At 34.3% G+C, this 16,826-nt stretch overlaps 2 protein-coding genes across 2 annotated transcripts; both read right to left on the reverse strand.

Moving 5' to 3' along the window:
* Positions 1 to 624: 624 nt before the first annotated feature.
* Positions 625 to 3,327, reverse strand: LOC134717832 (zinc finger MYM-type protein 2-like). The gene is made up of 2 exons (XM_063580326.1): positions 3,066 to 3,327; positions 625 to 1,817 (listed from the first exon to the last, which is right to left on the reverse strand). The coding sequence occupies exons 1-2, from the start codon at positions 3,223 to 3,225 to the stop codon at positions 625 to 627; spliced, it is 1,353 nt and encodes a 450-aa protein (XP_063436396.1). The 5' UTR covers positions 3,226 to 3,327.
* Positions 3,328 to 12,945: 9,618 nt separating this feature from the next.
* LOC134719562 (uncharacterized abhydrolase domain-containing protein DDB_G0269086-like) lies at positions 12,946 to 15,660 on the reverse strand. Its single transcript, XM_063582555.1, has 4 exons — positions 15,150 to 15,660; positions 14,558 to 14,641; positions 14,083 to 14,191; positions 12,946 to 12,997 (listed from the first exon to the last, which is right to left on the reverse strand). Exons 1-4 carry the CDS (start codon positions 15,637 to 15,639, stop codon positions 12,958 to 12,960), a joined length of 723 nt encoding a protein of 240 aa, XP_063438625.1. The 5' UTR covers positions 15,640 to 15,660; the 3' UTR covers positions 12,946 to 12,957.
* Positions 15,661 to 16,826: the final 1,166 nt, after the last annotated feature.

Here is a 16,826-nt window from a genome sequence, read left to right on the forward strand (position 1 = left end):
TATCGAAAGAATCATTACCAAAAAAAGTGTTCCCGTACAGGTATATTTTTTTATATTTTTTTATTAAAATAAGCGAAACCTGAAACTACTTTAACACATCCTATAGTAGTCTCAGGCGAAACTGAGAGAATTAAGAGATAACTGTATTGTATTTGAAGCTTTGCGGACGTCCATCGGTAGTTTTACTGTCGCAAATTGAGTTTACCTGGCGACGCGGAGCGGAGACAGGTAAACGGATATTTGCGACAGTAAAACTACCGATGGACGTCCGCAAAGCTTCAAATACAATACAGTTATCTCTATTCTAATTCAAGTTCTCCTATCCTAGCTTAACCTAGTTTTATTGATCCAATTTGAATGTTTACAATGTACGTTTCATGGCTATTTACGTTATCCAACCGCCAAGAAATAGTTCCTTTACCTGAAGTCAAAAATTAAGCTTGTGTGAATAATTTTTTAATATCATAGTAATAAGAGGTGAAAAACTATACTTTTAAGAAAAATCACAATTTATTGAACAAGAAATAATAACGTAAATTTCAAGTCCTCTCGTCGAGTTTTATCGAGCATTGTCAACTGTCATGGCCGATCACGCAGAGGTGCGATGAAGATAAACAACAAAATCTACGGCTGTGCAGCGTTCCCTGTTATGTTGTAGTTGAAAACTTGGACAGTTGAATTATGGACTTCAAACTGTTTGTTATACAAAACAGGTAATGACATTTGATTGTTAATTTGTGTGGTGTTTGTAAAATTCAAACAGTGTGCGTTGAAGGGATTAGCTGGATTTGGCGGTAAGGGCATTGCATTTGACTGTGTACAAATTGGCACTGGTGCGGTTGAACCCGATTTATCACTACCATTTTCAGTATTGCCAAGTAGAATAGCAGAATACTGCCTCTTCTGTTTCTCAGAGGAGTCCTGATAGTAGGATTCCAAACTGGCCTCTGACTTGTGTCCTGTTATCTTCATTATGTCTGTTTTTGGCACACCTGACTGTGCCAAAACAGTCACAGTTGTTGCCCTCACACAATGGTTTGTGTATATTTGACTAAGTCCAGCACTTTTTGATATGTCAACCATCATGTTGTTCAACAGTCTTTCCCCTACAGGCCTTGATGTGTACCACATCTCATCCTCATAATTTACTTTGGCTCTTGGTTGTTGAAAGAAAATGTCTGATGTAGGGTTCCTTTTAGCAAGGTATTGCGTCAAGGCAGCAACGGGACAGTCTGGCTTTTTTGTTTCATACATCCTAGGTTTTATAATGTTTTGATTGTCATCTAGTCCCCCTTTATGATTTTTTGTCGTCTCACTCACTGCCATCTCTACATAACGACGGCCACAATCATCTGATTTAATGACAAATGTTTTGTCAGTGAAAAACCTTTGGTTTTCCCGTCCCCTCCTTCCAAAACTCAAAACTAGATCAAACCAAATTTTTCTTTGAAGAGTCTTAGGGTTTTGAGTTGATAAGGCATCTGATGACCTTAGTTTTTGCAAATCACCTTCTGAAATGGATGAATGATGTTTGGTCCTGTCCATTCCTTCCCTCTGAACCTTCTTAATCATGGCCAAAAACATTTTATTTGATTTAAGAAAAGCTGAATCATCAGACATGATGGAATACGTCTTATTAAAAGGTGGTGCCCGAAGATATCTATTTATAGATGCCCGAATCCCAACTAAAGTACTCTTTGCATAATATTCTCCGTCTGTATTTCGGACCTCAGCATAGAATTCAGTCAAGGCATCATTCAATTGTTGAATTGTATAATTTTCAAATGTTGCATCTTTCTCTCTATCGGTTAACCACTCTGAAATTAAGAATTATGATACATGTATTGAAATTTTTATACTTTATTTTATGCAATATAAAATTGAGAATGGAAATGAGGAATGTATTAAAGAGACAACAACCGACCATAGAATGCATGCATGTGGCAAAAAATGAACGTTAAAACTACAGATGGATGTCCAAAAGCTTCAAATACACTAACATGTATCTCATTAATTAAGAGATAACTGTATTGTATTTGAAGCTTTAAGGACGTCCATCGGTAGTTTTACTGTCGCAAATTTAGTTAACCTGGCAACACGGAGCCCTTTTTAGGATTTTTTTTTAATTTGTTATGTTTTCCATGCGTTTTTAATGCAAGAAAACACTTAGCTTATGTACGTGTAGTCATAAACAAAGGAAATTTTCCTATTACATTTCTTTGACATTGTATGATATAGCTTGTAAATTGTTGAAGAATTAAACATTATATAGTCTAATTTTCCTTTCTTTTTATCAATTTAGCATTGTTTAACTTCTTTATATATTTTGCAGGTGCTACATGTAAATAAAAATGGAAGTCTCGTAAACTGTGTAAAACTAAGTAGCATGCGAATGATGTACATATAACATACAAGTGCAACGCATGATTAAACTGGATATGAAAAATTCATATAAAAGGCAATGTTGGAAGACGTGACAAAAGAAAACATTAAAGTCTATAAAAAGAAAGGACCAGCTGATCAAGATACATATGCATGATATATATGTATGCTAATTGTCATGAAGAAATTTAGGAAGTTTTATAATTGCTTGTTGAATTGATTGTGGATTTCAAGGTATCTTGTGTAATACCATTATAATAGGAAGATACATGTATGTGTGCAAACATGATGTTGGGATGTATAACAGTATTTTAAATTCAGCAAATTTCATGAAATAACAAGTGAACAGAAATTTCAATCTTATGCATGCAGAAATATTAGACGAAAACATATTGAAAATTGTACATTGAACACTTGCAATTGCACGAAGTTAGTGTTTGCAATGTCAAATGAATGTATAAAGTTTAGTTTTATGGACAGTTTATATATATACCATGGCCAAAATGGACAGTAATTAGCAGTGATTGCGGAAACCTTTTTAAGCTATATGCAGATTTATTTTGTTAATGATTACAATTATATTTTTTACGTTGTTTTTTTAAAACATGTTAAAAGGAAAAGGAATTCCAAATACATACAAATCTTTATTATATACATCAATTTATTTTAGTTTTAACACATACGCCTAAATATCTTTACTCCATATTTAGTTTGCTTCTTTGTAGATTTGCTCAGTGCCTCGTCTAGTATATTTTCTTTCTCATTTGATGATAATATTGGGAACCTCCCGCCAGTTGTCTTCTCTTTGTTGTCTTTTGCTATACTGTCAACCACCTCCATCATGTCAATTAAATCTTGGTCTTTTTCTGGATCATTAACCAGTTCCACTGTAATAAATATATATGACTATGGTCAAATTATGAACTGGCTTACTGTTTATTCAGAAATAATAAATTAGTGCGATCTTGTAATTTTATACCTGATTCGTTTTAATTTTTTGCAATATTAAGAAAAATCCTGATTAATTTGATTCATACATGTATATAAAAAAGACGCAAGTTTTAATTTTTATTGGTGATTATTCTTTTGTTTGAATTGTTTTGTATTGTCTAATCTGGGCCTTTTATAGCTGACTATGTGGTATGGGCTTTGCTCAGCCTCATTGTTGAAGGCCGTTGTTAATGTTTGTGTCATTTTGGTCTGTTGTGGAAAGTTGTCTAATTGGCAATCATACCACATCTTCTTTTTTATATGACCAGGGCTGTCACTGTTTTTCGCAATAATTTTACACAGAAATCATGATTGAAAAATTTATATTGAGTTTGATTTGCATTAGAGAAAACTGTTGGGAAAACTTGCATTAGACTAGAGATACATGTAGCTGTATTATATTTGAAGCTTTCCAGACATCCATCAGTAGTTTTACTGTGGCATATATCTGCGCTCCGTGTCGCTAAGTAAACTGAATTTGCAACAGTAAAACTACCGATGGACGTCTGTCTACAAGGCTTCATTTACAATACTGTAATTTCTTAATTAGAAACTTTGGGTTATTTCCCCCAGCATTTTTTCCCTGAATTTGATTTGACAGAGAACCCCCCTTTTCCCCAAAGCCAAACACAGAGAAAGGAATAAAAAGTTTGAAACAGCTACAGTGATCAATATTAGAACATGCATTTTAAAGGGAAAGTGAATTATGAAGTTCTTAATTAAAGAAAGCCTGAATATTTCCCGTTTATTGTTACGGGATGTACATGTAGGGTGTGAAAATGTTTGACATGCTCCAGCCTAGGAAGAAATAATGGTATAAAAGTATGTAAGGGTCAAGGTATAAGCTGTGCAGATTAAAATCTGCTTAGAAATTGTTAATTTGAAACCTACAAGCAACTCCATCAGTAGGGTTATCACCCAAGGCACCACTTGTGTCTGCGTCGTCTGCTGTCTCCACTGCCGGTACTGCCGTATGTTCATCTTGATCGGCTTTTGACCCTTCTCCTGTTGTTTCTTGGGGTACAGATAGATCAGCCGATTCCAACCCATCCATAAAATCTGTTTCCAAGAGGAAATTTGGCATCAACGGGCCCAAAAGATCTAGTTCTGTCATGTCAAAATCGTCGTCTGACGTAGCCATTGTTATTGTTTTGCGAAGTATTTATGTCACAAGATTCATACGCGAGGAATTTTGTTAAGCGGCTCCGACAGGTACATTGTAATTGTACGCTTGACAAGAGCCAATGAGAAAGCGTGTTACATAAAGATTGCATTAGAATAAAGATTATCCAAAATAGTCTCTCAGGTGTTAACTTAAACGACTCCGGAAAACAAGTCATTTATAAAGAGTTTTGCTACTTTGTTGTTCTTAATTCAGATTTTCTGTATACATGTATTAATCAAGAATATAATGATATATAGGAACATACACTTTAATAAGACATATCTTTATAATATGTCCGACAGTCTTTAAACAGATTATACATACGCAAAGCATGTATATTAAAATTGGCAATCTAATTAAGAAAAATCCGTGCATTGTTTAATACTAGTACATGTTTGTTTTGAACTATCTATTCTAAGTTTCATGGATAAATATATATATTAAAATAAATAAGATGAATAGCTTTTATTAAAGCTGATCAGATTTATTAAATCGAACTAATTAGATAATCGTCCATTTATCTTATTTAGCAATGTATGCATCTAATAAAATAAAAATATAATTCTATATGTATTAAAGTGCAAAACACATTTCTATAGATGCGTGTACATGTATCAAACCAGAGACATATAATATATATATATATTATATGTCTCTGATCAAACATATACCGGGTAGAACTCAGATTGTTCGCCTCAGGGAGTGATGTGTGTAAAAGTTATTTATTTGTCACATTGTTGTGAAGATATTCGTTTTATATTTCTGATAAATAGGCATGACCCCGAGGTGTAACTAATCAATTATGTAAATTACATGCAGTGTCTGAATATGTTTGTTAAAATCTACTGGAATTAAAATATCTGTAACATACTATAAATATGTAGTTTTATGGCAGTTAAGATTTGAATTGAATTTAACAATCGACATCATATCAGACATTTTTTACTTAAAGAAAGGTATTGTGTTGATAAACTACAGTTATCAGGAAAGACATTTTGTAGATAATTGTGTTCAAAAAGTATTAGAGTTATTCATGTCAATTGACAAACATTACAAACATATCGATATGATAACATGTAATAATTTATGTGGCATGAATATATATGAATCGTGCTTTATACAAGAGCCTGAAAAGGGACATTGTGCGTTAGTCTTAAACAAGCCATTTGTTGCATGAGGGAATAATTTAAATTAAAACGCTCGTGCCACCCTATAACTCATATTAGACTCCAATATCATCAAACGTAGGCTGCCGTGTTATTCATACTCGTGCCATGCATACACACATTGTTTTTCTTCCAAATGTCCGATTCATGTTAGTTCTTTGTACTATTTGAATAAGAGCCCAACTAACAATAAATACAATAAAAAAGAGAAAACACTAACACATGAGAGAAACTTCATCAGCTAGCACATTTTGCTTTATTGTTTAGACTACTTAATGATTATACAAAGCTTGTAAACTAACGGTTTCTGTATATGTCTTTGCCGGGTTTGTTGTATCTGGTGAAATGGGAAGGTTTTCATGAAGATGATAGTACATGGGAACCGCAATCAAAGCTTGATGCAGAATCTATGTCCAATTTCTTTCCTGCTTTTATCAGTTTTGATCGGTTAAACAGCGCTGCCAGATTATTTGAAGAAGTCATACAGCAGAGACTAAGACTTAAAAATAGAACAATATCAAGTAATCTCCGATTTGACCTGAATGTGTATCGCTATTGTTTTAATACAGACGAATCCATTCGGATAGATTCCGTAGACAGCCTGAAAAAGCTTCCTCTTTCAAATGGCTGTAACTATAAATTGAACAAACAGGGTTTATGGGCAAATAATAACCTTTCCCTTTCGATTAAGACCAAAACTGCAGATGAGGAAAATTTTTTTGCGAAAAGATGACGGGTCAGTGGAAACAAAATACAGACCTATAGAAATTGTAAAAATAATTTCTGCCAGCGAGTCTTTCTGAAGTAGTAGTGTACATAAATTTATTCAATCCACCAAAATGTCGGACAATTTAACAACACAAGACAGAAAGCTAACAGAAAACTTTTTACAAATAGGTACGCGATTGCCGGTATTGGCTAAATCATTTGTTTCTAACAACAAAATTGTGCTCACTTTGGAAATAAAGTATCCGTTCCTGCGAAAATTATCAACCTCCAATTTCAAGTATCCATATCTATATTACGTAGACATTATCAATTCGCAACATGGATTTCTTCATCTTAAACAATGTGAAAGATTAGAAAAACGATTTTATACCGTCTTTAAAGATATAGCTCAACTTTATAAAAACTAGAGGCTCTAAAGAGCCTGTGTCGCTCACCTTGGTCTATGTGAATATTAAACAAAGGACGCAGATGGATTTATGACAATTTTGTGTTTTGGTGATTGTAATGTGTTTGTACATCTTACTTTACTGTATATTCTAGCTGCTAACAATTATCTCTATCTATAATGAACTTGGCCCAGTAGTTTTAGTGGAAAATGTTAGTAAAAATTTACAAATTTTATGAAAATTGTTAAAAGTTGACTATAAAGGACAATAACTCTTTAGGGGGTCAATTGACCATTTTGGTCATGTTGACTAATTTTAAGGTATCACTTTGCTGTACATTATTGCTGTTTACAGTTTATCTCTATCTATAATAGTATTCAAAATAAAAACCCAAAATGGAAAAATGTCCTCAAAATTACGAATTCAGGGGCAGCAACCTAACAACAGAATTTCCGATCCATCTGAAAATTTTACGGCAGATAGATCTTCACCTGATAAACATTTTCCTTAAGCCAGAATTGCTGTAAATGCTTTGGTTTTTGAGTTATAAGCCAAAAACTGCCTTTTACACCTTTGTTCTATTTTTAGACTTGGCGACCATCTTGGTTGGATTGCCAGGTCATCGGACACATTTTTTAAACTAGTTACCCCAAAGATGATTGTGGCCAAGTTTGGATTTATTTGGCCCAGTAGTTTCAGAGAAGAAGATTTTTGTAAAAGATTACAAAGATTTACGAAAAATAGTTAAAAATTGACTATAAAGGGCAATAACTCCTAAAGAGGTCAACTGACCATTTTGGTCATGCTCACTTATTTGTAAATCTTACTTTACTGAACATTATTGCTGTTTACAGTTTATCTCTATCTATTACAAATGTATAATATTCAAGATAATAACCAAAAACAGCAAAATTTCCTTAAAATTACCAAATCAGGGGCAGCAACCCAACAATGGGTTGTCAGATTCGTCTGAAAATTTCAGGGCAGATAGATCTTGACCTGATAAACACTTTCACTCCTTTTAGATTTGCTTTAAATGCTTTGTTTTTTAGTTTTAAGCCAAAAACTGCATTTTACCCCTATGTTCTATTTTTAGCCATGGCGGCCATCTTGGATGGTTGGCCAGGTCACCGGACACATTTTTTAAACTAGATACCCCAATGATGATTGTGGCCAAGTTTGGTTTAATTTGGCCCAGTAGTTTCAGAGGAGAAGATTTTTGTAAAAGATTACAAAGATTTACGAAAAATGGTTAAATATTGACTATAAAGGGCAATAACTCCTAAAGGGGTCAATTGACCATTTTGGTCATGTTGACTTACTTGTAAATCTTACTTTGCTGAACATTATTGCTGTTTACAGTTTATCTCTATCTATAATAATATTCAAGATAATAACCAAAAATAGCAAAAATTTTCTGAAATTTACCAATTCAGGGGCAGCAACCCAACAACGGGTTGTTCGATTCATCTGAAAATTTCAGGGCACATAGATCTTGACCTGATAAACAATTTTCACTATATCAGATTTGCTCTAAATGCTTTGGGTTTTGAGTTATAAGCCAAAAACTGCATTTTACCCCATATGTTCTATTTTTAGTCATGGCGGCCATTTTGGTTGGTTGGCCGGGTCACGCCACACATTTTTTAAACTAGATACCCCAATGATGATTGCGGCCAAGTTTGGTTTAATTTGGCCCAGTAGTTTCAGAGGAGAAGATTTTTGTAAAAGTTAACGACGCAGGACGACGACGGATGAGAAAAGCTCACTTGGCCTTTTAGGCCAGGTGAGCTAAAAACAGTGGTGGCCGACAAAAAGCAAAGTCCGATTCAAAATTTACAAAAATTGACATATTCGAAAATGACATTCTTCCATCATCTGAGCTCACTTCATCGTTAGAAAAATTTGCAGAGGAAAACGTATCACTTGCCGATCAATGTAGGATTCTATCAAAGCAAATCAAAGAATCCGAGGAGCAAAGAAAACTAGACAAATCAGCAGCAAATATTTCAAAACATCATGAAATAGACCCTATTTTGATAAATCATGGAAAGAAGTTTAAGAAGCTGGTAGAACTCAACGATACGAAAAAATCAAAACACTGACAAACAAAGTCGACAAGGCTTTGTGGTTTTTCGAATCGTATGGACTGAAACCTTCTAGTTTTAAACTAACTACTGTATCAGGAGAACCAGTCAAACAGTTAGATCTAGCAGACAAAGATGATGAAACCCGTATGAGCATGGATCTGGAGAAAATGAAGGCAGTATTATTTATTTTAGACAAGTTTAAAATCAGTGACCAGGCTTACCATGAAATAGTTAGGAAAACCGAAGATCTGCCACGGCTTCATTCAATCGTGAGTTTAAGAGAGAAGACGAATAGTACGTTAGAAATATATCGCACAACAGGCAATATTCCAGGTGCATTTGTCAGCCTTAAGTCAGAGCTGGAGAATTGTTTAAAAAAATTTGAAACATTGCCATCGGAGACAATAAAAATAAAAATATAAGGGGACGGTACACGAGTTACTCGAATTTTATCGTTTTGTCATTTTCTATTATAAGTGAAACAGCAAAATTGTCTGCAGACGAACAAACTGTTTTAGCTATTGTGAAAACGTCAGAAAGCTATGAAAACCTTTCTTCATCTCTACATCCAGTTTTCAGTGAAATAAACGAACTGTACCATTCAGGAAGTATACAAATCAATGAAAACATTTACAAAATTCAGCTTTTCTTTGGGGGAGATATGAAATTTTTGCAGATATGTTTAGGAAGTGGCTCATCGACTGGGGAGTATGCTTGTGTGTGGTGTAAAGTTTCGAAGTTTGACAGAGGAGACATCAGTAAGCCATGGGACTTTTACTTAGCACCCGATATGAAGCGACCCATTTCCGAGACAAAAGTACTATCTCGATCGTCGAAGAAGGGATATGGAGTAAAGCACATCCCTCTGCTCACGTTTGAACCAGAACACTGTGTCCCAGATGAACTTCATCACTGTGTCCCAGATGAACTTCATCTATTTATGAGATTATTCGATGTTTTACTCCGTGATGTGATCGACGACGCTAGACATAAAGATAGTATGGCTGATGTAAACGAAGAAAAGGGGGATTATCTGAAACTTGTAGTAGCCAACATCCGAAAATGTGGTGTCTCCTTTGATACTTTGACAGCTAAAGGACAGACTGGACTCGATTGGACGTCTCTTTGTGGAGCAGATATGAAAAAAGTTATGAAAAGTTTACCCGACCTGCTTATGTTCGTTATACATAACGAAACCCATGACACAGTTGTTAAAATTGTGGAAAGATTTTTGGCATATTTACCAGTATATTTGCTCAAACGAATGCGAGAGTCGTACCGGAGAGACAACATCCACTCTGGTTAAGGACTGGATAACTCTTTTTTTGAGTTTGTACGGAAAAAGGAAAGGCTATGCTAAACATTACCTCGTATATCCACTGTCTGATCTACCACGTCCCGTTCTTTTTCTCGACATATGGAAGCTTAAGACAGTTTAGCGGCCAACCAACAGAAAAAATCAACGACAGTATCAAAACGATACATCATGCAAAGACTAGTTTCCAAGATTGCACAGTGGATGCCCTGAAAGTGAGAAAGAGAATTGAGATGAATTTAGGTAACGAAAGAACAAGACGTCCATATGAAAAGAAAAAAAACAGACTATGGGGAAGATACAATCAAATTTATTCGAACCAAGGAGGTTATATTAGAAGGAGAGAGGACGAAAGACGATAATTACACATAAAATGTTACCGACTTTTCAATAAGTGGGTGTTAATTAGTTGAGATCGACTCTGTCACAGAGGGAGATTTTGTCCTAATTACATACCCGAGTAAGAACGGAAACACCCGAGGTGTCATAAACTGACCGGCTATACACCGGATGTTTACAGTTACCATATACCAGTCATCAGCTGATCATGGACGACGATATATTTATAAGTGAAGCCGAAATCCTTGGAGCTTGAAAAAGAATTCGATGTCGAAACGTTTTGCATATGCAAGTCAAATAACTCCAGACCTGATTTGCTATTCGAATGATGACTGTGAAATTAATTTCTATCACAGAAAATGTGCAGGTGAACCACCCGTAAATGAAGGATGACCTGTTTCACCTGTCGTGGCATCCAACACCCACAGATGCTTTACAGTTCAGGTAATAATTTCCCGCGAAAGTTTCTCTGTACTTATTTAATAATAATATTTCAATATATTCGTAAATACTGCCTCTAAGTAACTGGGAGGTAAGAAAAGGTAATAAATATACCGAGTAATTTGAATAAAATGTCTTTCAAACAGTAGTAAATATAATGTAGAGTTTCACATTGCACGAGTGTATGTATTGCTCGTAATGTATTGGGGTTTACATAATAGAGAATAATGAACATAAATTTAAACTAGAGAGAATGACGAGATACTAAAATATACTGAATAAAGTTGATGAGATTATAGAATAAAATGAAAGATTACAAAAATAAACCCCCTCCCCTTTTCACCATCCATGCACTCTTATATTTTAAACAAGGAGGTCATACATGTATATAACCTTGATGTTAATGTTCTTCTTTAGCGCAGGAAAATATTTTGTTCTTTAAATATGAAAATGATTATATTTGTTGCTACACTATTTTGTTGAACATCACAATACATTTACAGTGGCGGATCCAGAAATTTATTTAAAAGGGGGGGCATTAACTGCCTAAGAGAGGTTGCTCATGTCAAGCTTTAATGATTCCCTACATACATGTATTCCCCCTAAATCCACCTCAGATTTAAATGAAAATCAAATGGTCATCATTATTTCTTACATGCATTTTTACGTTCTGTGAAATATAGTTTTAAAGAGTATAAGTTCCTAATGTTTGATCAGGTTTGTTGCTAAGTCACAAACAGGTTTTTGCATGTATTACCTTACAGCAATTTAAAGACATACATATATTTGTTTTTTAGAGCTTCCTGAAAAATGTGTACAAAAAGAGAAAACTCATGGCAAGAAGACACAACGCACCTACGCATACAACGATAAGCAGTGTATATACATGTGAATAGCAAGGTTGAAGTGTGGCTATTGTTTTCGATATACTACTTCATTCATGAGCTAAAATTATGTGTACGAAAAACTATTGCATAAGTGCACGAATCTGATCATGGGTCACATTATGTTACAAAATCACTGGAAAATAAAAGTCATTCAATCGCTAATATTATGGGCTATTTATTTAGCCCAATATCCAAAGTTATTGTTTCCAAAATTATAGAGCTGTGGATAATATGTTTTTTTCTGTACGCCACTTTAATTCAATGTAAAAAAAAAATCTTATGTTCATAACCGGTGTCCTTTTCTGCTACAAAGAACCAGTACCAAGTCAAGTTGAACAGAATAATCGGTGTTCATACTATTTAAAACAACTACCTGAACACACAATTATCCAGTTTGTTATTTTTTATGCCTACAGTAAAAAATAAAAGACACAACATCTTTGGACACCGTTATGAACAGAAATTTTGTTCTCGGATCTTTCATTAAGTTTGCAGTGTGAATGAGAAAATATTTCAGTAACTTTATAGGTGAAGCTAATGAATCAAACAATACCATATATAACAGTTTGAAGACTAAACAATACACATTCTGTGAATAAAACCATGATTGCAGAAATTATGGGTGTTCATAACAAGGACACCAAAACGTTGAATTGTGTACCAAAAGTTACTTTAAAGGTTCCCATCTAGGAGTTCCTGGAAGTTATGTTGACAAGTACCTAGTAGTTTAGGTGAAGAAGGTAATAGAAATACAAAACCATCCTTAGATTCCATTTAGCAGTAAGGGCAAAGTCTAGATAGCGATAAAACTTGTTAAAAAATGTTTTCATTAAATACAAATAGTTTGTTTTATTTCTTTATGATATTCCTTAAAGCATCCAATATAACAATGTATTCATGACAAATTATTTTTTATTCAAGGAATTCATATAACTGTCTAATGTTGGTGCTTTTTTCCGAGATCACTGGTTTTGGCAATGATTTAATAATGCTTGAAAAATTCTCCAAGCTGCGGTCAGTCTTTTTTGGCCATTGATACAGTCCAACAGAACATTCTTTCGTGTATGTCAACCACAATTCCTCACTGTCTTCATATACTTCCAAAATCTATAAAAAAAAATGTATTCAAAAATTTAAAAACATGTACCATATTGGTTATATCATATGAAAGAACACAATGATAATCAACTTATAAACTGAACTTTGCAGTTAATAAGTCGAGTATATATAAATATTGATGAACATAAACCTCTGCTTTTGTAATTTGATTCATAATGTTAACGTCTAAATAAACAGTAAATGATTTTAAAATATAATATGCAAAAATCTGTAATAAGAGAAAATGTATATTGTAACTCAGAAATATTTATTTAAACATCAAAAGAAATAACGTAAAATGCAACAGAACGATTGAATAAAAACATACCTCTGCTGTAAATTGTAACTAAAGTATACAAATTAATAAAAAAAAAGAGTATTTAAACACGAAGCTCTCAAGAGACTGTATCGCTCATCTGAAATATTGCTCATAGGCCACCCAAAAGACCAATGTGCTCTAGTATGTTACCTACTGTTGGCATTTTTGAATTGGATACAGTCCTGCTTGACCAAATCTTAAAAGGAGATTATCTTAGGACGGTCTTTATCAACATGAACAAGTTTGGTTCTAATTGGTCCAGTAGTTTTGAGGAGTAACATCATTAAATGCATTTACCTCAAGGTCCAACTTTAAACTAGTTTCCATAATGATAGTCGATCCGACATAAACCTACCAGACAAAACTATTGATTCAAATTGACCCAGTAGTTTCAAAGGATGAGATCTTTAAATGAGAAAATTAAAACGACGGATGGATACATAGTGATTGCAAAAGGCCATCATGGTTATATCAATGACTAGAGGCGAGATAATGAGAACAGAAACAAACAAAAAATTAATCAACAGAACAATTATACCTCTGCAACAAAACATTTCGTCTTTTTTCCCAAGGGAAGGGAAACAGTAACATAATCTCCAACTTTGAACCTTAAATTATCAGTCAATTATTGTAATATATCAAGAAAAATGAAAGTTATGGCATTAAGGTAATTGTAAAAATGATAAAAAACAATCTTCTCAATTGATTCTACTTTTACAGTTTGGATTATTTCATACAGTTGAAAATATGCATCAAGTATGAAAGACATAGTCACCTTGGTTCAGGTTTCTTCTGTGGACTCTCTGGAAGGAGCTCCAGAATATGTTGGACTGTGGCGGTTGATACTGGGCTATAACTGTCACTTGTATTTATTAACTCGCCATCTGTAAAAAAATATGACATACAAATTTTATTCTAGTTAAAAGTTTAGTACCCTTTGAAAATACCCTTTTTATGTAAGTGTTCCAGTCTGTACAGTCAGATCACTGACATAGAAAGGATACTGAAGAAATTGATTTTGACTATTGAATCTACCATGACTAAATTAGGTTTTTTTTTAAACTAAACTAAACTTCTTTTTTCTCTCTTTACATAAGGTTATTATTAGGGCATTCCGTATTTTGCTTTCTGCCTCAGTGATGATACAATTTGTAATCATGCTCATCTTGTGGATCAAATATTATAATAATTAATAATAATAATAAATTCTTTATGTTCTTTTGAAGCAATACATATGAAAAAAACTTCACCTTGTAGAAACATATCAGTGTCCCAAAGTCCTGTAGAAGGGAACAACAGATTCTCTAGGTAGAATGGATCTGTATCGGCTTTATCTGAAAAGAATAAATTTGAATTAAGATTGTTTTGTACTAGTTCAACGAGTCCAGTGATAAATGTAATCATGCCAAATAACTCTAGTGAAGTTTTATATATTAAACTAATTATCAATGACCTGGCCATATCTATAGGCAATTAGAAAGTTGATATGGGTCTCTAAAATACAGACATGGTACTAATTCAAAATGAAAGGACAAGGGATAAATAGGCATATTCCTGACTTGGTACAGGACATTATTCAAAACAAATAATGGTGTGTTAAACTTGTTTTAAGGCATGCCAAACCTCCCGCTTGTGTGGCACAGCCATTAAATCTAAGTAAAATAGAGTAATAGCAGGACAACCATGCCTTCATTGTCCTTCATCTAAAAGTCACAGTCAAATATTTTTTTTAAATACGAAACAACTTACATACTGAGTACTAAATACACCCTCCCTCGTTTTGCTATCAAAGGGGGAGAGATAAAATATCGACAACATTTTGATTCATAAATTGCTACTGACCTATATCTGGATATGGTTGACCTTCATCATGTACTGGTTGTTCCTCTTGTTCCTCTGGTACTGGTTGTTCTTCCTGACCTTCATCATGTACTGGTTGTTCCTCTTGTTCCTCTGGTACTGGTTGTTCCTCCTGACCTTCATCATGGACTGGTTGTTCCTCTTGTTCCTCTGGTACTGGTTGTTCCTCCTGACCTTCATCATGGACTGGTTGTTCCTCTTGTTCCTCTGGTACTGGTTGTTCCTCCTGACCTTCATCATGTACTGGTTGTTCCTCTGGTACTGGTTGTTTCTCCTGACCTTCATCATGTACTGGTTGTCCCTCTTGTTCCTCTGGTACTGGTTGTTCCTCCTGACCTTCATCTGGTACTGGCTGAGGTCTATTTCTAGGTATAGTCTGCTTACGTCTGTTTTCTGCAAGCGGTGCTAACCTAGCTACTGACCAATTGCCGGTTATCTCTGCATTTGTACAAGGCTCCTGGACAATACCCATGCAGCTCTCACAGAAGCAACTTCTTTCTCTTGTACTGATAACATGGGGTTGCACAGACCGTATGCAATGGAATTTTCTGGTGTCTTTCAAGGGCCTTACTTCTGTTCTTTCTGGAAAATTTCTTTTTACATTTTTTTTTTCAACAAAAACAAACCTCCTTCGTGTATGTGAGTGTTCCTCTGGCTTTCTAGGCAGAATCAGTTTACTGTTACAGTAATTGAAAAACTCTCTAGGGGACAGGATGCATTCACTACCTGCTGCTACTGCTGCTTTTGCAGTTTTTTTTAAAACACCAATTTCACGGTCACATGGGCCCTTACCATGTCGTGAGCCGAAGAAGTGTTTCTCTGTAGCTATACCAAAGTCCTCATTTGAAAAGGAACAATGTGTAAAGCTTATTTTGTTCTTGTACTGTGTTGGGGCGCCGTCTGAGAACTGTATGACCGTTTGCAAAGTGCCATTGCATTCTTCTTGGAGCTTTTCGATGGAAAGGCCAACAAAATGTTGGACACCATGATGATCATGTGTCAAGTCATCCGAGATATAGATGATGGAATCAGTAATCACTGGAACTGGGTCTTGTTCAAATTCATTGCAAATATAGTTTGCAACAATTGGGTGGATGGTGCAATGAATATTTAAAAACATGTACCATATTGGTTATATCATATGAAAGAACACAATGATAATCAACTTATAAACTGAACTTTGCAGTTAATAAGTCGAGTATATATAAATATTGATGAACATAAACCTCTGCTTTTGTAATTTGATTCATAATGTTAACGTCTAAATAAACAGTAAATGATTTTAAAATATAATATGCAAAAATCTGTAATAAGAGAAAATGTATATTGTAACTCAGAAATATTTATTTAAACATCAAAAGAAATAACGTAAAATGCAACAGAACGATTGAATAAAAACATACCTCTGCTGTAAATTGTAACTAAAGTATACAAATTAATAAAAAAAAAAGAGTATTTAAACACGAAGCTCTCAAGAGACTGTATCGCTCATCTGAAATATTGCTCATAGGCCACCCAAAAGACCAATGTGCTCTAGTATGTTACCTACTGTTGGCATTTTTGAATTGGATACAGTCCTGCTTGACCAAATCTTAAAAGGAGATTATCTTAGGACGGTCTTTATCAACATGAACAAGTTTGGTTCTAATTGGTCCAGTA

The sequence above is a fragment of the Mytilus trossulus genome, chromosome 5 (assembly GCF_036588685.1).
Source record: "Mytilus trossulus isolate FHL-02 chromosome 5, PNRI_Mtr1.1.1.hap1, whole genome shotgun sequence".
Classification (NCBI taxonomy): domain Eukaryota; kingdom Metazoa; phylum Mollusca; class Bivalvia; order Mytilida; family Mytilidae; genus Mytilus; species Mytilus trossulus.